This window comes from Canis lupus, chromosome 8 (genome assembly GCF_048164855.1).
Source record: "Canis lupus baileyi chromosome 8, mCanLup2.hap1, whole genome shotgun sequence".
Lineage (NCBI taxonomy): Eukaryota > Metazoa > Chordata > Mammalia > Carnivora > Canidae > Canis > Canis lupus.
The window spans coordinates 54,178,954-54,205,315 of NC_132845.1; the positions used below are offsets into that span (position 1 = coordinate 54,178,954).

General features: G+C 52.4%; 1 protein-coding gene and 1 non-coding gene across 2 annotated transcripts; one reads left to right on the forward strand and one right to left on the reverse strand.

Moving 5' to 3' along the window:
• On the forward strand, positions 1-21,893 carry SDR42E2 (short chain dehydrogenase/reductase family 42E, member 2). The gene is made up of 12 exons (XM_072836128.1): positions 1-89; positions 1,930-2,823; positions 3,310-3,405; positions 5,572-5,629; positions 6,325-6,443; positions 7,106-7,181; positions 11,352-11,434; positions 12,782-12,919; positions 13,445-13,510; positions 15,164-15,227; positions 16,542-16,615; positions 19,605-21,893. The coding sequence occupies exons 2-12, from the start codon at positions 1,966-1,968 to the stop codon at positions 19,842-19,844; spliced, it is 1,872 nt and encodes a 623-aa protein (XP_072692229.1). The 5' UTR covers positions 1-89; positions 1,930-1,965; the 3' UTR covers positions 19,845-21,893.
• A 4,065-nt stretch (positions 21,894-25,958) lies between these two features.
• On the reverse strand, positions 25,959-26,040 carry TRNAL-UAG (transfer RNA leucine (anticodon UAG)). The gene has a single exon. It is a non-coding gene; the product is annotated as a tRNA-Leu (tRNA).
• Positions 26,041-26,362: the final 322 nt, after the last annotated feature.

The following is a 26,362-nucleotide window of genomic DNA, read 5'->3' on the forward strand; positions in this document are numbered from 1 at the left end:
CGTCCCGCCCCGGGAGGGGCCGCGCCGGGCTCCGCGCCGAGACCGTGGGTGCAGCGCCGGGAGCTCTCAGCGCCGCGGGAGCCCGGCAGGTGAGCGCAGCGGGGACCCCGGGGGGCGGGGAGCCTAAGGGGGGGTTCCCCGAGCTGCGGGGCCGGAGCCGCTCTCGGAGTCGGGCGTGGGGGGGCGGGGGGACCCGCCCCTGCCAGGCGATGCGGCCGGGGTGGTCCCCGACGCCCCTTCCCCAGTTCCTTTACCCACACCCCACTGCGAGTCCCTGGTGACCCGGCCGACCCATTAATTGAGACCCCATCAAAGTTCGCGAATGTTCCCTGAGCCTCAGTTTCCAGCTCTGAGTGATGGGGACAGGAGCCTGTAGTGCACAGGGCTGCCCGGGGCAGTGAGTGCCGCCGCGGCCCGGGTCACGGGGGGCGCAGCCACGGTGCTCGGTGCTCCCGGATGCGGAGTTCTTAGCGGGCGGCGCGGTCAGCAGCTCCTTATCCCCTGCTCGGTGCCAGCGCTGTTCCCGGCGCGGGGACAGGACGGTGAGCGGAGCCCTCCTGGAGACTGCTTCCCAGCGCCCTGCCAAGGCATCTCTTCATGACCGCCTGGTGGGGTAGACGGAGCAGCCAGGGTTACTTGGGTCCATTTTACAGCTATGGATACTGAGGTACCCTGAGGTTTTAAGGATTTTGCCTAAGGGTCACCAAAAAAGCATCCCCATAAGATAGAAAGATGGCTTTGGCCCCAGAGACCAGTCCCCTGAACAGAATCCTGGGTAAAGAAGGGCTCCACCGTGGGGCTGCACCCTTTCCCCCTCCCTATAGGGGAATTAGACTCATCTCCTGTGATGACTCAGATTTGGGGTGTCTCCTCCCTGTTAAACCCCTGAGTGCCAATGTCTGTATGGGGTGTGACTGTGTCCCTTAACCTGGAACTCTGAGAGCAGGGCAGTGACAACAGAGCCTAAAAGATAACAGTCCCTATAGCTGTCAGGGTCCCTGCCCTGTGGCACCACCAGCACCAACCACGGGGCTCATCACTTAGCCACTCAGCATGCCCCTTCTTTTTTACAGCCAGCCGGCCTCAGGCAGGGCAGAGACACCTATCTGTGTATCCACAGGGCCTGGCAGATGGTTGGCCCACCATACGTGGTTGCTGCCATTATTAATGGTGATGATGATGGTGGTCTGGCCCCAGGAGCACATCTTCTCCTCAGGTGGAGTAGGAGGCAGCGGGCAGAGAGGGTGGGATGATGATAGTGATAGTGGCTGACAGCCTGGCTCATTTTAAGTCTGGAGTGAGGACCACAGGATCCTCAGTGCTGGACCCCAGGGCTCACAGACCTGACCCCAAAGCCAGCAGAGGGCTTGCACAGACCTGCGGTGCCAGCCACCTGCACAGCCAGAGGACCTGGGAGGACCGGAGGCAGCAGGTGTCAGGGTAGAGGTGGTGTGGCACTTGGAATTCCACATGGATTCCTCCTCCCCATCTCCTCTCTCCACGTCTCCTCTCCTCCTTGTCCTCCTCTGCCTTCTTTTCTGTCTACCTCTTTCTCCAGGAAGCCCACCCCACCTTCCCAGTCAGAAAGCAGTTCCCTGGGCATGATCTGATCTGTCTTCCTCTGATACTATGCGGGAATTAGGATTTTAAAGAACTGGTAGAGAAATCAGGAATGCTTGGTGTAAACCTCAGCCATGCAGTGTGACTTTGGGCCTCAGTTTCCCCAGCTGTAAAACCCAAGGCCTAACTGCCTTGTTTCTCTCTCTCTGAGGGAGGCAGCAGCCACCTGGAAAGTTCTCAAAATTCTAAAAGGGACAGGTTCACTGGGAAGTCAGAGCATCTCTAGGCCCCACCAGGAGTTCCCCTTAGTCTGATAATCCACATGATCCAACAACTCTAGAATGTTCTTTCTTTTGTTTTTCTCTACAGGTGGACAGATCCTCAATCTGCATGGCTCAGTAGAGGATGAAGCCCAACCCAGCAGGCTCCTCCCCAGAGGCCTGCAAAGCTGCAGGCCAGGGTGAGAAGAGCTGCCCTGTCTGCCAGGCCTGGGGAGGAGTCTCAGGCCTGGGATCTGAGTTAGGGCCTAGGCCAATGCCTGGTGCAGTTTCAGGACCTGGACCAGGGCCAACTACTGTTCTGGGGTTGGAGCTGGGGCCTGGTGCTGTGTCAGGACCTGGGTTGGGGCCTGGTGTGGTTCTAGAACCTGGACTGGGGCTTGGTGCAGTGTCCAGACCTGGGCCAGAGCCTGGTGTGGTTCTAGAACCTGGACCAGGGCCTGGTGCTGCTTCAGGACCTGGACCAGGGCCTGGTGCTGTGTCTGGACATAGGCCAGGGCCTGGTGCTGCTTCAGAACCCGGACTGGTACATGGTGCTATGTCCGGACGTGTGCCAGGGTCTGGTGTTGTTCCAAGACCTGGACCAGGGCCTGGAGCTGGGTCCAGACCTAGGCCAGGGCCTGGTGCTGTCTCAGGACCTGGGCCAGGTCTGGGGCCTGGGTCAGGAGCTGGGTCAGTACCTGGGTCCACACCTAGGCCCGGAGTTGCACCATTACCTGGGCCAGCAGTAGAGCCTGCGCCCAGACGGGGGTCTGGAACTGGGCCCAAACCCAGTGAGCCAGAGACAGCCCGGACACCAGCACCGCAGCAGAAGACTCAGACTGCACACATGCAGGCCCCTCGGCAGAAGGTTCTGGTGACAGGAGGAGGAGGCTACCTGGGCTTTAGTCTGGGTTCCAGCCTGGCCAAGAGTGGCACTTCTGTCATCCTGCTCGACCTCCGCAGGCCACAGTGGGAGCTGTCCCCAGGGACCGAGTTCATCCAGGTGCAGTGATGAGCATCTTGAGGGTCCTGGGAGGGGGGCCCAGGCTGGGGGTGGAGGTCTGGGGACAGTGTCTGATGTGCAACCAGTAGCATGGTGTTGAGGAGCATGGGCTCCTGGAGTGGGACTTTAAGTTTTGGCACTTCCCAGCTGGCAGCCATGGCCACAGGGCTCCACAACTCTGGCTTCAGTGTCCTCACCCAGAGAAAGGAGGCTGTGCAGGGATCTTATGGGGAGTCAGTGAGACGGTGCGTGTAAAACGCCGAGTACTGCCCCTGTGACTCAGCTTGGTAAATGGAGCTGGCTATGATGGTGAAGACCGTGATGCCCTGTAGAATCACATAGTAAATCCTGCCCCAACCCCTCTCCTCCAGGTGCTTGGCCAGGGTGGGATCAGAGGCCCAACTCTGGAACCTGGCAACGCGCAGAGTTGGGATCTCTGCCCCGGACCCAAACCTCCTGTCTGCAGCTCTTCCTTCTCTGTTTAAGGCGGACGTCCGAGATGAGGAAGCCTTGTATCGTGCCTTCGAAGGGGTGGACTGTGTCTTCCATGTGGCATCCTATGGAATGTCTGGTGCTGAGAAGGTGAGCACCCCACGTACATTATCTAACAGTGCAGGGTTCAGACCCAGCTTCTGTCCATCCCACCCCTTCATGCCGTGTATTCATTATGGCCCCCCACCTAATCCAGCAAGGATTTGAACTCTACTCAGCCTGCATTTTGCATCCTTGGGACTAAAGACCAGTTCTGCCTCTTTCAAGCTGTGTGACCTAGGGGGAATTCACTTAACCTCTCTGAGCCTCTGATTCCTCATCTGTACTGGTACTCATGTCAGAACCTCCTCGGGGTGAGGACACGAAGTCAAAACATACAGATACCCATAGACTGTGAAATCACGCTGTGTGTATATTTACAGCATTGTTTATAATAACAAAGCACGGGAAAGAACGTAAATGCCCGTCAGTTAAGGACTATTTAAATAAATTATTAGGTATCCACACACACACATTGAAATTCTACGAGGCCATGCAAAAGAATGAAGTGACTCAATATGTTCTGATAACAGAATAGTGTCCAAAGTGCAAAAACAGTGTTTGACATCCTCCTGTTTGTATGGAAAAAAAAAAGCTAGGATAAATATTTATATGCTCACATGTGTGTATGTGCTGATATTAATAAGTATAGATCATCTCTAGAAATACACCGATTGTAACAGTAGTGGTGGTTGCTTCTGGGGGGGGTGGGAAGAAAAGCAGGCAATCGGGAGTGGGGAAAAGGGATCCCTGTGTGGCTCAGTGGTTGAGCGTCTGCCTTCAGCTGAGGGCGTGATCCTGGAGACCCAGGATCGAGTCCCACATCGGGCTCCCTGCAGGGAGCCTGCTTCTCCCTCTGCCTATGTCTCTGCCTCTCTCTCTCTCTGTGTCTCTCATGAATAAATAAATAAAAATAAAATATTTTTTAAAAAAGGAGTGGGAAAAAAATTTCCTTTTTACTATATACCCTTTTTACTGTTTGAGGGTTTTTTAAATGTTCTATTTATTTTTTATTTAATATTTTAAAGATTTATTTATTTATTTATTTATTCATGAGAGACACAGAGAGAGAGGCAGAGACATAGGCAGAGGGAGAAGCGGGCTCCCTGCGGGGAGCCCAATATGGGATTTGATCCTGGAATGATCCTGGAACTCTGGGATCAACGCCCTGAGCTGAATGCAGACACTCAACCACTGAGCCACCGGGGCGTCCCTATTTAATATATTTTTAGGGATCCCTGGGTGGCACAGTGGTTTAGCGCCTGCCTTTGGCCCAGGGCACGATCCTGGAGACCCGGGATCGAATCCCACGTTGAGCTCCCTGCATGGAGCCTGCTTCTCCCTCTGCCTATGTCGCTGCCCCTCTCTCTCTCTCTCTCTCTGTGTGTGTGTGACTATCATGAATAAATATTTTTTAAATACTTTATTTATTTATTCAGAGAGAGAGCGAGCACATAAGGTGTGGGGAGGGGCAAAGGGAGACGGAGAGAGAGAGCATCTCAAGCAGACTCAGCGCTGACCACGGAGCCCTATGCGAGACACTATCCCACGACCCTGAGATCATGACCTGAGCTGAAATCAAAAGTCAGATGCCTAACTGACTGAGTGACCTGGGTGCCCCTGTCTGACTTATTTTTAACTTTGCAATTATATTGCCTATTAAACAAAAACTACAGCAATGAATAAATATAGCTTAGAAATCAAGATTGAACCCATCTTGTGGTTGGTTGTAAGGACTAAGTGAGCTATAAAGGCTTTGCCCTGTCCTGGGTGGGGGGGGGAATGCAAGTAGCTCTCATGTGTACACAAGATGTTTTTATTTTTCACACCCCAACCTCGCTAGCACATGGACAGTATTACCCTAAGGAAACCCAGACTTCCAGAGTGAGGAGATGACCCCGCACATTTTGAGTCCCTCTTCTGTGTCAGACACTGTACCAGGTCCTCCCACGGGGTGTTTTCAATCCTGCTGACCACCCTGGGGGGTCTGCCCTCACAGATGAGGGAGCTGAGAACCAGGCAGGGGAAGGGACCTCCCCTAGCCGCCCTGGGAGCTGGTGGGCAGAGCTGGCCACTGCCTGTGGGCCTCTCAGATCCCTGCTTCCGAGCCAGACATTCTGCAGCCCCCTGCCCTGTCCCCCCTCAGCCCAGTGTTATGGCCTCAGCAATGAGGCATGAGCAGCACCACGACTTTCCCACCTCCGTCTTGTCTTTTAGCTGCAAAAAGAGCAGATTGAGTCTATAAATGTTGGAGGCACCAAACTAGTGATCAATGGTAGGCGCTTGGAGCTCAGTGTGACCTGCTGTGTGTTTCCTGCTTCTGTCCCCTCTCCTGCCACAGGCCCACCTCTGGGGATGGGGGAGGGGGACAGAGGTGGGACCCTCCTCCCCCACCCCTGCCGCCCCCAGCAGAGGGCCTGTGGGCAGCACATCCTAAGTGTACTGCAGACCTGCCCAGGCCCCTGCATGGGGTGGGTCAGCGTGGCCATAGTGTGTCTGGGGACACGGGCAGCGGGGTTTGGATTTCAGGGATTAGGGTTAGAAAAGTCACTGAAACTCCAAAATAGAAGACCTACATCTGGGTTCTCTGGGCATGTCTTGCCTTGTCCTGCATCCTGTTTTTCTCTCTAGTCCTAGAGTGTCTTTTTTTCTATATCCCCATCGAGTGAGACTCTTCTGACTCGTTCCTGGCAAGGTAGCTCAGGGGCCAGGGCCATACTGAGAAGGAGGAGTGAGCCAACCTGGCGCCCAGGGTCCCACGGAGCAAGAACTTGACCCACTCCCTCCTGAGCATATCTATATTCTGGGAGGCCAGGATGTTTGTCAAAGACTGGGTGGAGGTCAGTGGATTTTCTCAAGGAGGTCCCAGTGGGCACCTCCTCAGCCAATTCCTACTCACATTGGCCCTGTGTGTGTGTGTGTGTGTGTGTGTGTGTGTGTGTGTGTTGCTGTGTGCCCCTGTCACTGCAGTTTGTGTCCGTCGACGGGTTCCAAGGCTCATCTACACCAGCACGGTCAATGTCGCATTCGGCGGGAAGCCCATAGAACAGGGTGATGAGGACACTGTGCCATATTTCCCACTGGAAAAGGTACCTGGCTTCCAGGAGAGGTGGGCAGGGCCACTGGGCCTCGGACCCACAGGGGTCCGGATGGGTGGAAACCAGGATCAACTTCACAACTCGGGGTTAGTCCCATGAAGAGGGGATCCCTAAAACTGAGTAGCATGAGCCTTCTCCTATTTTAGCTGACCATGCCGGCAGGGATTTTGAAATCACACAGACCTGGCCTTGAGCCAGCCAGACCACTTTCTATCTGTGGGAACCTGCGCAAGTCATTTTACTCTGAGCCTCTATTTTTTCATCTGGGCATGACCACTCCACCCCATGGGGGTGCAGAGAGCGGGAAATGAGATGATGTATGTGAAAAAAACACAAACACTAAAGAACTAGGTGGAAACAGGTCATCCGACTCACACGTTGCACCTGCATCCCGGAGCAGGCCCTGGGGGCCGGCAAGAGCCTCCCTGAGTGGAAGAGCCCTGGTTGTTGTTACTGCTCTGAGCTCTGCTCCCGTGGCTCCCACCCCAAGAGAAAAGAAGGGCACTGAGGCTCAGGGCTTGGCTGCTTCCTGGTGGGGGAGTGGGGGCCCAGAATCTAGCCATGTGTGGTCTGAAGCAGGGCTGGCCAGGCCTTGCCAGCAGTGTCACTGACCCCTACCTGGTGGCTCTTTTCTTCTTGTCCTCCTCCGGCAGCACATGGACCACTACTCACGAACCAAAGCCATCGCTGACCAGTTGACCCTTATGGCCAATGGAACACCTCTCCCAGGTGGGTGTCAGGGCAAATGCGTGTGCACCCTGCTGCCTCCCCCAGAATGCATGGGTGAGTCCAGCTTTTAGCTTCTATGTTTCTGAGGTTCACCTTCCTTCCAAAGGACAATTCCCCTGGGCCTTCATCACTCATCATTCCACAAATTCTGAGCACCTGCTATGTGCCCGAACCCCACCAGGGATACAGTCCAGGGAAAGTCCGGTCCAGTCTCTGCCCTCATGTTGCTCATAGTCTCGAGTGGGGGAGAAACCAGATAGAAATGGGCCTTTTTTCTGCCATGTAGGAGTGGATCTAGTTTAAGTATGCTCTTTAGATAAAAGAGTACAAAATGATGACTATGGAATGAGGCAGAGCACTATGGAAAGGTCATGCAAGTGAGGGCTTGAATCTCAAACTTCAATAACTTACCAGAAAATACGGCCTCGGCTGCCCTACCATATTGCCTCCTGTGGTTATAGAGAAATAATAATAGAATATGGATAGACAGGCTCCTGGGTGACTCAGCCGGGTAAGTGAGTGACTCTTGATTTTGGCTCAGGTCATGATCTTGGGGTCCTGGGATTGAGCCCCAACATCCCACTGGGTTCTGTGCTCAGCACAGGATTCTCAGGATTCAGGATCCTCTCTCTGCCTCTCCCCCAACTTGTGCATGCCCTCTCTCTCTCTTTCTCATTCTCATAAACAGATCTTAATAGATATATAGAGAGAGACAGGTATATGACACAGTAGCTGCTCCCATACACTGGCTCAGACTCAAGTGAGTTCAAATCCAAGCACCACTACCATCTCTTAGCTTTGTGATGTGACCTTGGCCAATACACTTTTTTTCCATGCCTCAGGTTCTTTACCTGTAACAAAATGGGGATGATAGTGGAATCTACCTCGAAGATCTGAGAATAAAATAATAACAGGCACTATTTAAAAAGGAAAAAAGAGAATACGAACAGTTTACATTTACCAAGGGCTTACTGTATGCCCAGCCCTATTTTTCATACTAATTTTATATGCAAAGTTCTCAGTAACTCTTTATAGCATCCATGTGAGCTAAGTACCTGAGGGATCACCTGCGTTCCAAACTCAGGAGCCAGAATGATCCAGATAAATCCCTTGCTGTCCAAATTATCACTGTTTGCTTTCTGAAATTCAGAAACTAAAAAGAACAGAAAACCTGGTTTCTCTTACTATCCAAACTCAGGAGCCAAGTAGATCTGGAGAGTGAGAGATCCTCACAATTATAATCTGTAGATTTAAAGGGGAGGAGGCTGGGGCTGAGGGGTGAATGGACTTGGCTAAGGACACATAGCTATTAGGGAGCAGAGGTGGGATTTAAACCCCAAACCCCTACACCAGAGGGTCTGACACCAGAGCCTGGAGCTGAACCATCATGCTTCCCTGTAGCCACAGCTGAGCAGGTGAGTAAGCATGGTTCTTTTTTTTTTTTTTTTTAAGATTTTATTTTATTTATTCATGAGGGACAGAGAAAGAGACAGAGGCAGAGACACAGGCAGAGGGAGAAGCAGGTTCTTTGTGGGGAATCTGATGCGGGACTTGGTCCCAGGACCCTAGGATCATGACCTCAGCTGAAGGCAGACACTCAACCACTGAGCCACCCAGATGTCCCATGAGCCACCCAGGTGTCCCATGAGGTGTCTTCTTTTCCTTAAAATCTCACCACCCTACCCTGGCACCCTGGACCTGTCAGGCCTTGACCCCGGATCCCAGAGGGAACATACATCCAGCTGTGTTTTCTCAGGGGTTTGACCATGTGTGGTTGAGCTTTCTTCTCTGCCTGGGGCCTTCCCTGGCTGGACTGGCAGCCTGCAAACCAGACACTTAATCCTTTGGCCAAGAATTATTTATACGAGCATCCCCAGCTTTCCGTGGTCAGGAGTCATGGATACCCTGAGCCCCGCCCCTCTGTGACGTAGCTGCCCAGTGCCCTGCCGGCCAATGTCAGCTGCAACCAGACCTCCCCCCCACCAGGCCCAGGTGCCCCAGAGTTTAAAATTAGCTGCAGGCTGTTTACAGAAAAGCTTACCTGATACCTGCCTTCCAGGAGTCCAGCCATGGTCACCCTGGGTGATTTCCAGTGTCTGCTAACACAGGCTGGTCCCTGAGACTCTGCCTCTAACCCAGCATGAAGGGCCTCCCATCCCTGAAGCAGAACCCTGAGACTGCAGATCTCAGCTCAGTGCAAATGGGGCAACTGACCACAAACTTGGTGGCTTAAAACTGAAATGTGTTCTCTCATGATTCTCACAATTCACAGCCTGATCTCTGAGATCAAAGTGCCATTTGGGCTGCTTCCCTCCAAAGGCTCTAGGGGAGAATCTTTCCTCGTCTCACCAGCTTACAGTGGCCCCACTCATTCTTTAGGGTACACATGTCTGTGTTAGTCCCTCATGAGGACTCACAAAGAATTTGGGGCTCACCGGATAATCCAAGATGATCTCATTTTGAGATCTTTAATTATATCTGGAAAGATGCTCATCCAAATAGGGTCATATCCACAGGTTCTAGGATGTGGACCTACCTTGTTGGGGGCCACCTCTCAACCTACTATGCTGGCCTCATTGTAAAGTGAGGATGTTTGGGTGTTGGTTATGACCCAAGACACCGGCCCTGGCTCATATTCTGGTGAAAGGAACTTACAGCGGAAGGATGTGAGATAGTTTCTGGAAAATATAGTTGCAGAAAAATGACCACCAGAGCTTGGAAAGGATAGGGTTGGGGCAGCTCCAGGGACTGGGTAGCAGGAGCTGGTTGTGACCAGTATCTTTAGGGTGAATCCACTCATAGGATTTTAGATCCTGGTGTCACGTTCCTGGGTGAGAATATGTCATTAGCCTGACTTGGGTCCCATGGCCACCACTGCAGGGGAGAGTGGCGCATCTGGCACATCTAGATTGACAGTCCTCTGAGACTTTGTGTGGAAGGAGAGGGGCTCCCCAAACTGAGGTGCAGCCCTTTGGGAAACCTGAGCCCCAGAAAGTGGAGCATCTCCCACAAGACTCCACCTCAGTTAAGGGGGTGCGATTGAGAGGCAAATAATTTACAAATTAGTAATTTAAAAAAATTTTTTTAATCTTCAACAAATGGATTATGAGATAAACTGACAATTCTGTAGGCTTTCTTAAGACTTGAGAGAAATATGTTTGTGGCAGCCCTTCAGGCTGCACCTCCAGATTTCCCCAGGGGAGACTTCTTCACCCTTTCCATCAATGCGGGGCACCCTGGGCAGAAAAGTTAGGAAGCCCTGGACCAAGCTCTGAGTTGGTCTGGGGGACTCTGCTGGCACAGAGCAGTGAGAGCGAGGGGGACAGCACAGCCCCCAGGCTCTTGTGCTGACAGCTCCTGTCTTTTCCTTTCTCCACTGATTGTCTGGAAAGTACAGCTACTACCACTGCTTGCAAGTGCCCATCTTCCAGATGAGGAGACCAAGGCTGAGGGAGTAGAAAAGGTCCATTTGTGGCAGGAACCTCAGCTCTTGTCCCCCATCTCGGCTCCTCTAGGCTGAGCTGTGTGCCCTTAGGCAAATCCCCTTTTTGAGCCTCAGTTCATTTATCCAGGAAGCAGAGATAATTACAGCTCCCATCCTGAAGGACAAAAAAACTCTGGCTTACCAGAGCACCAGGCACATAGTAGGACTTCCCTGAGAGCCATCATAGTCCTTAGGCAGCTGATGATCAGGAAAGGGAAAGAGCTACAGCCGTTGGCGTGAGGGAGTGAGGGTCTCTGTGTGCATCTGTAAAATGGGTGCAGTTAACTCTCAGGGGAGTCAAAAGAGATTACGTCTGTAGAGTGGCAGGGAGTCAAAGATTACATCTGTCTCATGGGCTGCACACACACCTGCATCTAAGTTTTACCCCGTTACTGACCTGTGAGCATCATGAGGTCAGGAACCATTTCTTGATCATCCTTGGATTCTCCACAGCACCCATCCCAGGGCCCAGTGCTGGAGGTAGACGTTGGGGGAACCTCTGAATGTTGTTTGTTAAATGACTAACAGACCGACTAAGAATAATTAATTGAATAAGGAAACCCCAAGGCCTGTCTTCCTTGCTCACCTGTCCAGGCAAGGACCGGGAGGTGTGGACAGCATTTCTGTGTCTCTCCTTGCTGGTCCACCCCCTCCCCAAGCCCCTGACCACCCTCCCTGTGTCCTAGGAGGAGGGACTCTGCGGACGTGTGTGCTCCGGCCCCCAGGGATCTATGGCCCTGAAGAGCAGAGGCACCTGCCCCGCGTGGCGGTATGTCAGCCCAGCCCTGGGCCTGAGGCACAGGACGAGCCTGGCTGCTGTGTGCGTGGATCGGGGCCCTTCAGGGACTGTAGGCCCTGTCCTCAGATTGCTCGCAGCCTGGCCAGGGAGACCGACGCCACGGTCACTGGGCCAATGTGTGGCAAGGGCTCCGTGGAGGGAAGAAGGGCAACGCCGGTACAGAGGGGAGAGGGCCTGGCTCCATCCTGGGGCAGGTCCAGGATACACCTGTGCTGTTCAGGAAGAGAAGAAAGAATTAACCAAGGAAACGGGGTGGGAGAGAGAAGGTGGTCCAAACGGAGCAGGCAACTAGGGCACAAACCTGAGTATGACAAAGGTCGCGGCTCCCGGCTTTGCGACAGATCAGTGAGTAAAACAGACGAGGATTCCTGCCCTCCTGTTCTCACAGGAGATGGGAAATAAACATGGGAAATGATAAGGAGCATTTGAAGGTGTGAGGTAGGATGGAAAAGAAGGGGGGGCAGGGTGTGGGAGCTGGGCGCCCGGGCAGCCCGGGAGCCTCGTCGAGCAGGTGGCAGGTGAATGCCACCCAGAATGACAAAGAAGGTGGCGGGGCGATCACACCAGTATTTGGAGGAAGAGCCTTCCAGGCAGAGGGAACAGCGAGTCCGAAGCCCTGAGATGGGAGCCTGCTGCCCATTCCTGGGGTGGGGGGGGGAGGTGGAGGGACACCGTGTGGCTGGAGCCTGGGGAGTTAGGAGACAGAGAGTAGCTGGGGCCAGATCAAAAGGGCCTCCTCAACCATTGTCAGGACTTTTTTGGGGGCAAGGTGGGCATCCTGAAGGTTCTGAGCTGGGAGACACAGGCTGTGACTAAGATCCAGGAGGATCTCCCCTGGCCGTGTAGGGAAGAGCCGCAGGGACCATGCAGGGAAGCAGAGACAAGTTCAGACTAGTTGGGTGTCCAGGGAGAGGAGAGGGGGGAGCAGTCGGGGTGGTCAGAAGCTGCTGGATTCTGGCCAGAGCGTACCAGCTGAGCCAGCTGGCTCTGCACGTGGGTTGACGTGGAGTGGAGAGAAGGGGAGGCCAGCGGAGGCCCAGGGTTTCAGCCTGAGCCTCTGAGTGCGGTCTACTGAGATGGGACCGGGTGTGTATGTGTGTGTGTGTGTGTGTGTGTGTGTGTGTGTGTGAATCCAACAAGAGCCAGAATGTCAGGCACTCCCTCCAGGACGTGGACAAATGGCCACCACATGGAGACATCAGGACAGGGGTCTTGGGCAGAGGGGTCTGGCCTAGAGCTAGAAATTTGGGAGCCATCATCCTACAGATGGTATTCAGAGCCACTCCAGGCATGAGTCTGTGTTTATCCCCCCTCCAGAGCCACATCAAGAAGAGGCTACTCATGTTCCGATTTGGGGACCGCAGGACGCAAATGAACTGGGTGCACGTACACAATCTGGTGCAGGCACACGTGCTGGCCGCTGAGGCCCTCACCGCTGCCAAGGGCTACGTGGCCGTGAGTCTCCCGTGGTGCTGTCCCCATCACTAGGGGATCCCTGGCTCATGCACATTTCTCCCCAACTCAAAATGGTTGGTGGGACTGTAGGCCCAGGGAAGCTTGGGTGGGGATGTCTTTATAGAGCATCATTAACTCCTTGCAGTGACCCCGTGATGTAGGACTTGTTGGTCCTGAAGTAATGGTCACCAAATGCTAAGTGTTTTATATACACCATCACATGTAATCTTCACAACACCTGGAGAGGGAGATTCCATTATTTTCTTCCCATTTCTCAGACAAAGAAACTAAGGTACAGAGAGGTCAAGTGACTCTATTGAGGTCACAAAGCTAGTCAGCGTGGCAGCCCCAGAATTCAAAAAGAATTGCCCAAGTCTGTCCCCAGGGCTGGGGAACAGCCATGACTCTTCAGTGGCTGCTCAGGAGAATTGAGGAGGTCAGAGCAGCTGCTGAGCTATCCAAAAGGGTGGGATCAGGGTGGGGGGGCAGATGCCTGACTGTCCGCCTCCCTGTATGTCCCCTCAGAGTGGCCAAGCATACTACATCAATGATGGGGAGAGTGTCAACCTCTTCGAGTGGATGGCCCCACTGGTAGGTGCCCAGATGTCCATTCACCCCCATCCCGAGTGAGAATTCTGGGATTTTGCACATCTTCTCTCCTTGTCATCCTTTCCTCCTTCCAGAAAATCAGAAGCTTTCACATTAAAAAGCAATTCTGGTGATAGTATCCACTGGGCAACATTGGAACTGGCCAGAACTGGGTGTGGCTGTCCCTTTGGGGGACCACGTAATCCCCTAGTCTTTCCCAGCCTGATTCCTTTCTGTTGACTTGTCCTGTGCTAGTTTGCTTGTGACGCCCCCATACTACATGACAAAGCTCTGTAAGGCACAAGTAGAGGGTAGACTGAAGCACATAGAGAGGTGTTGGCCCTGGGGCTCCCAATGCTGCAGCCCCTCAGGGAACCCTGGCCTCCCATCCAGTACTCTACAGACTCCTTCTTGGGGCCAGGCCTGCCTGGAAGGGATCGACCAGAAACCCCACACTGGAGGATCCATCCTCACGGCATGTGGGCACATTAATGTCAAGAGCTTTATTGAGATATAATTCATATACTTTACGATTCATCTATTTAAAACACGTTACTCAGTGGTCTTTAGCATATTGAGTGGTGCATCCGTCACTATAACCAATTTTAGAACATTTCATCATCCTCCAAAAAAGAACCATCCCCCTCAGTTACACCTTTACCCCAACCCTACCCCTAGCCCCACACCACCCCTAATCTACTCTCTGTTTCTGTAGATTTGCATGTTTGGACATGCCATATAAATGGAATCATATGCTACATGAACATTTGTGTTAGACTTCTTTCATTTAGCATCATACTGTCAAAGTTCATCCATGTGTAACCTGCATCATATTAGTATTCATCCTGTTTGGCAATAATGTCAAAAAATATTCCCTTCTAGGAATATACCACATTTTGTTTATCCATTCATTGGTTGATAGAAATTGGAGTTTTTCTACTTTGGAGCTAATATGAATAATGCTGCTTTGAACATTAGTGTATACATTTTTTGTGGACGTTACATTTTTATTTCCCTTGGTGTATACCCAGGAGTAGTATTGCTAGGTCTTGTGGTATCTCACCGTTTAACCTTTTGAGGAACTGCCAGGCTGTTTTCCAAAGTGGCTGCACCATTTTACATTCCCAACAGCAGTGTAAGACAATGGTTCCTTTTCTCCACATCCTTGCCAACCCTTGTGATGGTCAGTCTTTTTGATCTGGAGAGTTTTTATACAAGCGAAGACCTCATTTCACCCTGTGCCAACCCATTCTCTTCATGCATCTCCTACCACCCTATACACATAGGCTGGGGTGTTGGTTTTTTTTTTTTTTTTTAATTCTTTAATAGCAGAAAAGTCAATTCTAGAAAAATCATTCTGTGCCTTGGAGTGTCTTTGGCTATAAGCAGATGTAAATAATAGCTAAGTGACGTGAACGATCCCAGGTTAAAAACTGATGGATGCATTCAAGCCCTACTTGACTTTTCTAGATCAAAGTTTTCCATTTCAAGACTGGAGCAAGGTTGGGGCTGGCTGTGGGGTTCACTACCCATGTGGGGTAGGCAAGCAGGGGTCCAGGTGGTACACCTGCCAGCTCCAGGGTAAAGGGAACATGCAGCCTTTCCACACCAGCCCTTGAAAGACCTGTTTTCATCTTAGACCCTGTTTCCTTGCAGTTTGAGAAGCTAGGGTACAGCCAGCCTTGGATCCAGGTGCCTACTTCCTGGGTTTACCTAACAGGTAAGGAGAGGAGGGTGTCTGTTATGTGCCAGCTGCACATGCATCCCCTCATTTCAAACCCAGGACAGGATAGGTGGGGGCGAGTGAGGCACTGAAGGCACAGAATCTCAGGAGACCACCACTCTCACGGGCAGGTGCCCCAAGCCCGATCTGCACTTGCCTGGCAACCTCCTCCCCGAAGTCCCCGCCCTGAGTGAGCCCCGTCCTACTTGCAAGGTGGGTGCGATTGGGCCACAGCGAGCAGGCGGCAGAGGCAGAAATCACACCTGGGCCTGGCTGACTCCAAAGCTCACACCTGGCCCTGTGGTCTGCGGTGGGAGGCATCATGCCAATCAGGAGGAGAGGGAGCCCTGGGGCTGCCTTGTCCCCCGAGGTCACCCTGAAGTGAAGGCTGCTTTTGGGGATCTGGAGTTTCCTCACTCTTCGGGTCTCACCCCCCATCATCACCTCTGCTGGCCTCCTTCCAGCTGGAATGCAGAGCCAGCACCAGGCACGGAGCAGTCAGCCCCAGGGGACAGCTGACCCTCAAGTGACAAACAGCTGCATCCCTGAAAGACTTTAGCTAAGATCTGTTTTCAATGCATTGGGATGCTTGCCATTGAAAACAGGGATTTGCAAACTTTTGCCCACTTGGCCACACACGTGGGGTGACTTTTTGTGCCCATTGTTGCCACAATGGTTGACACTATTTGACAACCCCCCCCCCCCCCAGGAAAGGAAAGATCAGCCGCACATTCTGGCAGTTGTACAGGATTGTTTATAAACTTCCAATTCCTAGCTCACAAACTATAACCCCGCAGTTCTTAACTGTGGCTGCACATTAGAATCATCTGGGAGCTTATAAAATATAAAAATGCCTCAGCTGCACCCCAGACCAATTACATCAGCATCCGCAAGAGGGAGGGGGCGGGAGGAGTGTGAGCATTTTTAAAAGTGGTCCAGCATGCCACCCAGATTGAGAGCCACTGCTCCAACATCTTTCTCTTCTACTCAGGAGACCACACTGTTATAGAAGTGAGCGAAAGAAGGAGGCATGATTTGAGACAACTTTCAATCTGCTCAGATTTATTTTCAAATGTCTGTCCTTTACAATGAATGACAACTTCCTTGTGACACATTTCACAGCCAAACAAGGCACCCCGGTGTGTGCTGAGAACTGATTTAAAGGAATCCAAGGATGGGAGAATTTGGCAAAGTGAAGAGACTCTCCCTAGCAAAGCAAATAATGCCCCCAACTGATTTGTCCCCGAGGGCCTCCCTGGAGCTTGCACAGAGTGAGGCACCCTGGTCATTGGCCCCTCTCTCCCCACACAGCTGCAGTGATGGAGTACTTGCACCTGGCCCTGAGGCCCATCTGTAGTGTTCCACCACTGCTCACCCGGAGCGAGGTAAGTGCACCGCTGCTGGGGGAGCCCCTGCTCCAACCTCCATCGGCACCACCCCTCACCCCTTTGACACTATAACTGGATGTTTGTCTGAGGTCTCAGAACCTTCCTTGTGGGCCCACATCAAGCGCTAGCTTCTTCATAATCATCCCAACCTCTGGGCTTTTGCTTAGGCTGTGCTTCCTTGGTCTGCAATGTGATTAGCTCTAAGCCTGTCCCTCATCCCTGTCACTTCATTCATAAGCAGCTTATCTTCGCTGCCAGACAGGAGGCTCCCAAAGGCAGGTTCTGTGACATTCACATTTTTTAATGCCACCCACCAAGGCTACCAGCTCTCAAGACACATGCACACGGAGCCTGGTGGCCATTCATGCTTACTGAGTAATAAGGATATATTGAGTGCTAACTGTGTACACAATACTATTTTCAAATGATGATGATTCAGTTTTCTATTTGCACATACAATTTTTAAAAGAGGATTTTTAATAAAGGCTTTATTTCCTTAGAGCATGTGCAAGTGGGGGGAGGGGCAGAGGGAGTGGGAGAGACTCAAGCAGACTCTGCACTGAGCTCAGAGGCCTACTCAGGGCTTGATCTCATGAACCTGGGATCATGACCCTGAGATCATGACCTGAACCCAAATCATAAGTCAGATGCTTAACTGACTGAGCCACCAAAGCACCCCTAAAAGAGAGGATTTTTTTTCTGTTTTTTTAAAGAGTTTATTTATTCATGAGAGACAGAAAGAGAGAGAGAGAGGCAGAGACACAGGCAGAGGGAGAAGCAGGCTCCATGCAGGGAGCTTGATGTGAGACTCAATCTCCGGACTCCAGGATCATGCCCTGGGCCAAAAGCAGGCACTAAACCGCTGAGCCACCCAGGGATCCCCAAGAGAGGATGTTTTAATGCAGACTGTAAATAGTAGTATTTGGCATTACTTGCAAAATCCTTCTAGCTCATGGGCTCATTTGATTCTCTCTGGTGTCCTGCTAAATTAAGAAGGGCAAGAGATTATGATTGTATTTTATGATAAACTGAGCACTGGAGAAGCTAGTGACTTGTCCAGGGTCACATGGTTTGGCATCGGCTTCATACTCCAGGCTCAGTGCCGTCTGACTCAGATAGAGAAGGGGCCACAGAAAGAAGCACTTCTCTGTGGCTTCTCCTTGGACCATGCAAACTAGCAGAGGAAAGGGAATGACGATACCAGCCATCTGTTGAGTGATGGATGCGGTAGGTATTGTGCTTTGGCTTATTTAATTTTCACTACTAAATTGTACATTGTTATTTCCATTTACAGAGGAAATGAGACACACAGGGGTGAAATAACCTGCCCATGAGTATTCAGTTAAGTAGCAGAGCTGACATTCGAACGTAAACCAGACCTAAATGATTTCAAGCTTAACCATCAACTTGTGAAACCAGTCAGGAATCACAATCATGTAAATGAGCTGCCGAAGTGCTGCTGAATTGTGGTTGGGCGGGACTTAGCTCCCCTCCCTCTGGTTTCACTCTTAGGTTTCCCTGTTCAGTGAAGGGGTAAAGGATCCCTACTTTAGCTAAGGACGGTTCTGTTCACTGTGGCTCGGGTGCTCTCTGCTGGTCCGTCTGTGCCATAGCAACCAGCCCTCCAGTTTTAGAGTCTGCTTCACTGAACACTGAGCACCCACTGTGCGCCAGGCATTGGGCTGACCAATGGAGACAAGACATAGCCCTTACCTCAAGGAGCTCACCGTCCAAAGGGGAAGACAGCTCAGCAACTGGGCAACTCAACACACTCGGATAAGGGCTACACTGGAGGAAACTATGAGGAACTACAGAGCACATAGAAGGGGCACCTAAACCAGTTCTGAGGAAGTTAAGGATACTTCCCAAAGGAAAGTTCAGGACATCTAAACTTGAGAGCACTGTGTCCAGGACCCTGCTGATCTAGTTCCCGGCTGTATCCCCCAAGGCCCTGAACTTACTACCTGGGGCAAAAAGGGACCAGATTGGCCTCTCCTGCACAAGCATCCAAGACCAGCCGCTTGGCCACAGGAGCCGTTTTCGTGCTATGGGAAAATCAAGCAGCTTTTTCTGACCCCTTCCTAGGGTCCAGCTGAGGAACAACAGAGGAAGAAATGAGGTGGGAGGGCATCCTCCCAATCCCAGCATAGCAGGGAAGAGCCTGGGATGGAATCTGGCTCCCCTGTGTGAGTCTGGGCAAGTCTCTTATGTTTTAAACTTTCAAATATGTAAAGAGGAAAAAAAAAACACACACACCAAATATGTAAAGAGGAGATGGTGGTAGTACCTACCACCTAAGGGGATTAAATAAGATAAAGCCTAGAAAGGATTTAGCTCAGGCCAGACACAGTGCCTGTTGTTATGATAACTACCAGTACCGCTCTTGAAGAAATGCAGCCCAGACCCTGGAGAGTAATCACTTCTGTATAATTGTATTCCTCTCCTAGGGAAGCTTAACCAGGGAGGGCGCAAGAAGGCTGCGCCCTGGGGCTTCTAGAGAAGCCTAGAGCGTTTCCTGGGGGGATTTTTCCGGTGAGCTGCACCCAGGCCACAGACGGGGATGGGGGCGGGGGGGGGGGGCCGCGCGCGCGCGCGCGCGCGCACACACACACACACACACACACACACACACGTCAGCTTCTCCAGGAGCATCCCCAAGAATGTGTAAATGCCTGCTGAGTCCCAGCACCGTGCAAGGACGGGGAAGTGCAGAGGTGATGAGGCCTTCAGTTTTGGGGGACCGAGTTCAGTAAGGCTGGGGGTGAAGCAGAAAAGGCCTCCTGGAGGCTGCGCCCTAGAGGAAAATGGAGATGGGAGGGAAAAAGGAAATCTTCCTTGAGGTGGGCATCCCGGGAGCAAGACCCAGCATACGGGTTCTTTGAAACTGCTGTGCGGCGGAAGGGCAACACACCTCTGCCCTCCTCTCCTTTGCGGTGAAACAAGGCTACCCGCACAGCCCTGCATCTGGCTGCCCGCCTCTCCCCAGGTGCGCAGCGTGGTGGTGACGCACACCTTCCAGATCGCCAAGGCCCGCGCCCAGCTTGGCTACGCGCCAGACAAGTTCCGTTTCGCGGACGTCGTGGAACAATACGTGCGGTCCACGAGCCAGCGGCCCTGCGGCTGCACGGCGCGGACACTCCTACGGCTGCTGCTCGGGCTGCTGCTGCTGCTCGGGCTGCTCGCCCTGGCCCTGCGCCTCCTGGGCCTGCAGCCGTCCGGCGTCTGACCTCCGCGCCGGCCACCGCCAGTTCCCGCCTCCGCGCCACCCCTGGGCTTGGACTCGCCCCAGCTCCGCCTCCAGGCTTGCCCCGCCCTCTTCCCCGTCCCTGGGTCTTGACTCCGCCCGTCCTGACCTTCGGGCTTGCCCCGCCCCATTCCCCGCCCACACCCCGCCCTCTGGGCTTGGGCCTGCCCCTGTCCCGACCTCCAGGACTGGGCACGCCCCGCCCCTTTCCCCGCTTACACCGCCCCCCCGCGCTCTGGGCTTGGGCCCGCCCCCAGGTCTTGACTCCGCCCCTCTCCTGGCCTCCGGGTTCGCCCCGCCCACACTCCGGCCCCGGGCCTTGACTCCGCCCCTGGCCTGGGCTTGGGCACGCCCCCTGCCCCGCCTCCGGGCTCGGCCCGGCGCCTTGCCCCGCCCACGCCCCACCCTCTGGACTTGGACCCGCCCCCAGGTCTTGACTCCGCCCCTGTCCTGGCCTCCGGGCTCGCCCCGCCCACACTCCGGCCCCGGGTCTTGACTTCGCCCCTGGCCTGGGCTTGGGCACGCCCCCTGCCCCGCCTCCGGGTTTGCCCCGCCCCTGTCCTCACTCACACCCCCGCCCTCTGGACTTGGACCCGCCCCCAGGTCTTGACTCCGCCCCTGTCCTGGCCTCCGGGTTCGCCCCGCCCACACTCCGGCCCCGGGCCTTGACTCCGCCCCTGCCCCTAGGCTTGGGCACGCCCCCTGCCCCGCCTCCGGGTTTGCCCCGCCCCTGTCCTCACTCACACCCCCGCCCTCTGGACTTGGACCCGCCCCCAGGTCTTGACTCCGCCCCTCTCCTGGCCTCCGGGCTCGCCCCGCCCACACTCCCGCCTCGGGTCTTGACTCCGCCCCTTCCCCTGCCCTAGGCTTGGGCACGCCCTGCTCCGCCTCCGGGCTCGGCCCGGCGCCCACGCCCCGCCCTCTGGGTTTGGACCCGCCCCGGGTCCTGACTCCGCCCCTGCCCTGCCTTCGCGGCTTGGGCACGCCTCTGCTCTGCCTCTTGAGCCCCGGCCCCGCCTTCTGGGTCTTGTCCAGGCCGCGTTTTGAGGAGGCAGCGCACAGCCTCACCTGCCTTTCTGGCCTTTCTGTAAGGGTTTCCTTTGAGCTCTGGCACCACCTCAGACCCAGAGAGGTCTCTGCCCCGGATTCTCCCCTGCCCTGGTTCCGCCCTCTTTCTGGCTCTGCGGGTATGACTGCGCCCTCCCCTTCGTTTTTCTGTCCGGGACTGGCCCTACACTTCCCTCTGGATCTGGTCCCTACCCTCTCCTACCTGTAATTCGGCAATAGCCACGCCCCCTCCCTTTCTGACTCCACCCCCCTCCAGCCACGCCTCCTGGGTGAGTTCTTGGGGCTTGGCCAGGGTCATCACTAGCGGGTTAAGTGCCGGCCTGGCTGGCATTTGCAGTTTTCCCGGTTTCCTGCGGCCTCTCTAGGGACACTGAACCCTCCTCGCTGGTCAAGCTCCTCTGTGCTTGTCCTGAAATCATCTTGAGATGTTGGAATAGGTTCATCTAGGAGAACTGCTTTTGACCTGCAATCAAAATATTTTGGGGTCACTCAGTCATGCACATCTCCCTGTGTGTTGATAGCCGGGGTTGGAGGGACATCTGAGACCCAGGCTTCTGCCCAACACAATCTGGCCTTTTTGGGTTGCCGGTTTACTAGTCTGGGGCTGACTTAGTAAGCACAGGTTTCTGTACCAGCAAGGATCTAAACCAAAACAAAACGTTTTAAGGTGGTCAAAGGGTGTAAACTTCCAGTTATAAATAAGTCACGGTGATGTAATGACTATGATTAATAATACTATATTATATATGTGAAAGTTGCTAAGAGAATAGATCCTTTAAATTCTTGTTATAAGAAAAAAAATTGTAGCTATATGTCTCGATGGATGTTAACTAGATGTTGTGATCATTTCATAATATATACATAAATCATGTTGTACACCTGAAATTAATATTACGTGTAGGTTATATCTCAAAAAATAACTTTTTGAAAAAGTACCCATATAATTACAATGGGAAGAATTAACACTTGTTTTGGTCATATCTTATGATTTCATATTTCTTCTAATTGTTAATAGGGGCAGTGGTGATCACCGTTTAATGTTCAAACCCACAACATTTCTCAAGCTTTGCTCTCCACAGAAACATCCCTCCCCATTGTCTCTGTATTAATTACGAGTACGAACATAGCAGTGTGTAAATATATCCATGTATATATCATAGTGTACACACGTGGAACTGGCCCACCAAACAATGGATCCTGGCAGAAGAAACCATTACAAGCCTAACAAAACCTCCGGTGAAGGGGAGGGTATGTATTAGAGCCAACGTGGCCCTCCCCAGTGTATCCCTCTTTGCTGAACAATTAAGAAAGTTTGGGAAGCAGCTAAAAAGTATATGCTCCTCTTTGCTGGGTTGAACTGTATATGTACCGATCATTTTTTTTTTAAGATTTTATTTATTTACTCATAGAGATGCAGAGAGAGAGGGGGCAGAGACACAGGCAGAGGGAGAAGCAGGCTCCACACAGAGAGCCTGACGTGGGACTTGATCCAGGTTCTCCAGATCACGCCCTGGGCTGCAGGCGGCGCTAAACCGCTGCGCCACCGGGGCTGCCCTGTGCTGATAATTTTTTAAAGCTCAGTAATAATCCTTCATGTCTGTTTAATGCTTGACAGTTTAAAAGGCCTTTCATCTATATGCTCTTACTTAATTCTTAGGGCCACCCTTACAGTAGGGTTTATGGAAATTGAGGTTATATCTAACTTCAAAGTGGAAGAGGTGGGGGTTACTCCTCTGCAGCTGGAGCAATGTGGAGGAGCTGCCCAAGGCCCACTGGCCTAAACACTACACACGGTGATTTCTACACCTCAGCCATGTAAGGGTTTCCTTTGAGCTCTGGCACCACCTCAGGCCATTTGGGGGCTGACAGCCCTTGGGCTCCCTTTCTTAGTAATGCACGTGCCTCTAAATGAACCACCTTCTTCTCTGACTTTCCTCTCTTTGTCAATCCTGAGAAATCTGTTCTCGGGGCAGGGGAAACAAGCTTTCACTGTTCACATAATCTTCTAAATCCTTTGTCTTCTGCCAAAACACAGCTTTCAAAAAACACAAGGAAAATCAGTTTCTTTGTTTTCTGGATTTTCTCTTTAAGTCATCTTTCCTTTGAGGCTCTGAATATTTACACTCTGGGCCCACAGGCAGTGTGGGTCACTATGCCAAGAAAACCTTCTCCTTTCCTGTGTCTTGACTAGTGGAAAAAGAGGCAGTCCCTTGACCCAACAGATAAACTCAGTCCCCATGAGCACTTTAGAGGCTGCCCAGGTAACCAGCCCCCCATGCATGAGGTTCTGAGAGAAGTAGGAGGTCCTAGATTACTTGGAAACATGAGTAGGAGCAACGTGAATACAGAGAAGAGAGCTATCGCTGTGGGCGGCCAATCCCAACGGACCATCAAGGTGAATTCATGTTTTCCACTTGTGGGTACTGATGCTACTCCCTGTTGTAGGCCCAAGGCTGGGTGTCTAAGATATCCTCCACTCTCAGGGTACCTGGCTGGCTCAGTGGGAGGAGTGTATGTAACCCTTAACCTCAGGGATGGTTGTAAGTTCAAGCCCCATGTTGAGGGTACAGATTGCTAAAAAATAAATTTAAAATGTATCCTCTAGTCTCTCTCATCTTAAAAATATTGTCCCTTGGGAAGCCTGGGTGGCTCAGCGGTTGAGCATCTGCCTTTGGCTCAGGGCGTGAATCTGGAGTCCCAGGATTGAGTCCCACATCGGGTCCCTGCAGGGAGCCTGCTTCTCCCCCTGCCTGTGTCTCTCATTCTTTCTCTGTGTCTCTCGTGAATTAAAAAAATAAAGAAAAAAAATATATATTCTCCATTGATTCCCCATTTCCTTGTCTCAGTACTGGTCCTATGGCTCTCCTCCTTCTCAGGATCAAATATTGTGGTGAGTTGTCCACACTTATGTTTCTATTTCTTCTCTTCAACTCATCCAAAATGGCTTTCATGGGGGTCATCCATGACCTTGTCCGTAAATCGTTAAGTCCGGTGGATATTTTTTTAGTCTTTATCTTGCCAAGCCTCTTAGCCTTGTTCAACCTAGCTGGCTACTCCCCCTTTGCAATACTCTTCTTGGCCTATATGACACCACACGTGTTTTTCACCTGTCCCTGGCCAGTCTTTCTCTGTCCCCTCCCTCCCACTGTCCTCCCTTTAAGATGACGTTCCTCGGATTCTGTCTTGGCCTCTCTCCTCCCCGGGGGCACGCTTCCTGAGCATGTCTATCCATTCCCGTGGCCTCAGTCTCCACCACCTCCCAAATATGTGTCATTTTTTCAGAGCATTCTCTTGACCCCCAGACTTCTGTGTCCAACCTCCTAGTCCAACCTCCTACTCAAGCTCATGTACCACATCTCAAGCTCGATGTGAATCAAATTGAAATCATGTTTTCCAGGGTGCCTGGGTGGCTCAGTTGGTTGGGCGTGTGCCTTCCGCTTGGGTCATGATCTTCCGTGGGTCCCAGGATTGAGTCTCACTTTGGGCTTCCTGCTCAGCGGGAGGCTGCTTCTCTCTCTCTCTCTCTCTATCTCCCTCCTTTTGCCCCTCTCCACTACTCATTCTCTCTTTCTCTCTCTCTCTGTCAAATAAATAAAATATTAAAAAGAATAGAAACCATCTTTCCCACAAATTCCTCTGCATCCTGTGTTCCCTCTCAGGAAGGGAAGAGACACCACCAGTGCCACCATCCAGTGGCTCAAGTCCCAAACCTGGCCATCACTTTTGACATGTTCTTCTTCACATCTTCATCAGTGAGTTCTCATCAGATCCCTTCCACAGTGTCTGTCTGACCCACCCTTTCTGTCCCACACACTGTCACAACCAAACCATGGTACAAGGCACTCCTTCCCCTAGACAGCTGCAGTAGACTTTGAATGGAACCTCCTGTTCTTGCTGCCAGAGGGAACTTTCTAAACCCAAAATTGGAACATGCCTCCCTCTAGCTTAAAACCTTTTGTGGTTTCCTATTGCCCTCGGGATGAAGTTCAAAGCCTCATGTGGCTTTCATGACCTTCCTTGCCTAACATGCCAGCGTCATCTCTTGTGGTTAATCCAAGCTGCTCTCTGCTCAGCTGCCCTGAATTGCCTTTAAAGCAACTCAAGACTCACCAGGCTCTCATTTGCTGCTAGGATTTTCCATATGCTGTTTCCTCTTCCTGGGACTCTTCTCTCCCATACTTAACCTGTCCATTTCAAGTCCCAGCTAAATGTCACCTCCTCGGTTGACCTGGGCCAGGTTTGCATGCTGCACTGCATAAGACTCCTCACTGGTTTGTAACTTGAAATGATCACAGCTGTAAAACTGAGTGAGAAGACTTGCCTGCCTTCTGTGCTCTGTAGCCTCAGGACGAACTTGGTTTCTGGCACACAGCAGAACTTTCATAGTTATTAGCTAAATAAATAGATGAGAGGCCCCTGAGCCAAGCCTGAAGACCAGAGAGGAGGTGGATCAATGAAGCTGGGACCTCAAGGTTAACAGCCCCATGTGGGGCAAGCCCCCTGAGGCCCGAGCCTTTCCACAGGATCACCTGCCACGCTTCTACCAACAGAGGTCTGTGGAGTCAGCTGGGGCTCTCCGTAGGACATAGAGCGGGCTGGAAAGGAGCCCTCCCTAACTCAGGTCACAATTAAATCACCCCAACCAACCTTTGTCCTTGTAGGGTAAGGAGGTTTGCTCCCTGTGGCCTCCAGTCTTGGAGCATTAAATTAAAGATGTAGGCAGTCTGCTGGAAACTATTAAAGTTATCTCAAATGCTTTTCTCCTGGAAATTAAGGAGGCACCCCTGGTTTTGTTTTTTAGGTAGCCGGATCGGTGGGTTTGTGTACTGGGCTAGGACAGGAAAGGGCCTGGGTTGCAGTTTCTTCCTTCTCCCGTTCGCTCTCTATTCCTTTTTTTTTGTTTTTTTTTTTTAAGAGCGTAAGAGAAGAGCAAAAAGGAAGAGGGACTGAGAAAGGATAACAAACAAATTGAAGGGTGAGAAGAGTGACAAATTGAAGGGTTCAGGAAAAGTGAGACCGTCCTGGGTGTGGCAGCGGTGGGATTCGAACCCACGCCATCGAAATGACTGGAGCCTAAATCCAGCGCCTTAGACCACTCGGCCACGCTACCGCCCGCTACGGCGCCTTCCGCTGAGACTATATTAGTCTAATGACGTGGCATCTCACGCTCCATGGCCCGCCCTCCTGGGTTTTGCGCATGCGCAATATCAGCCGAGTGTTTGCTGCGCCTGTTAAAGGCGTCTTGACCGCCGCCTCCCTTCTGGGCCTCGGAATCACAATACTTTTGTGATCGGCAGCAAAAACTACGGTCGGAACCCAGCATTACAAAGGAAAGGAGAGTTCCTAAATATTAAGCATTAATATTCAGTCCTCCCATGCGTGTACGTGGGCTTTGCCGTGTGCGTCGTATGCTGGCTACGGCCACGAGGGGG

Bases quoted from the DNA above. Each gene is read 5' to 3' on its own strand.
- SDR42E2 (XM_072836128.1), top strand. From the start codon at position 1,966: ATGAAGCCCAACCCAGCAGGCTCCTCCCCAGAGGCCTGCAAAGCTGCA. The intron at 13,511-15,163 runs GTAGGTGCCCAG...GTTTCCTTGCAG, and splicing joins TCGAGTGGATGGCCCCACTG to TTTGAGAAGCTAGGGTACAG. The intron at 15,228-16,541 runs GTAAGGAGAGGA...CTCCCCACACAG, and splicing joins TTCCTGGGTTTACCTAACAG to CTGCAGTGATGGAGTACTTG.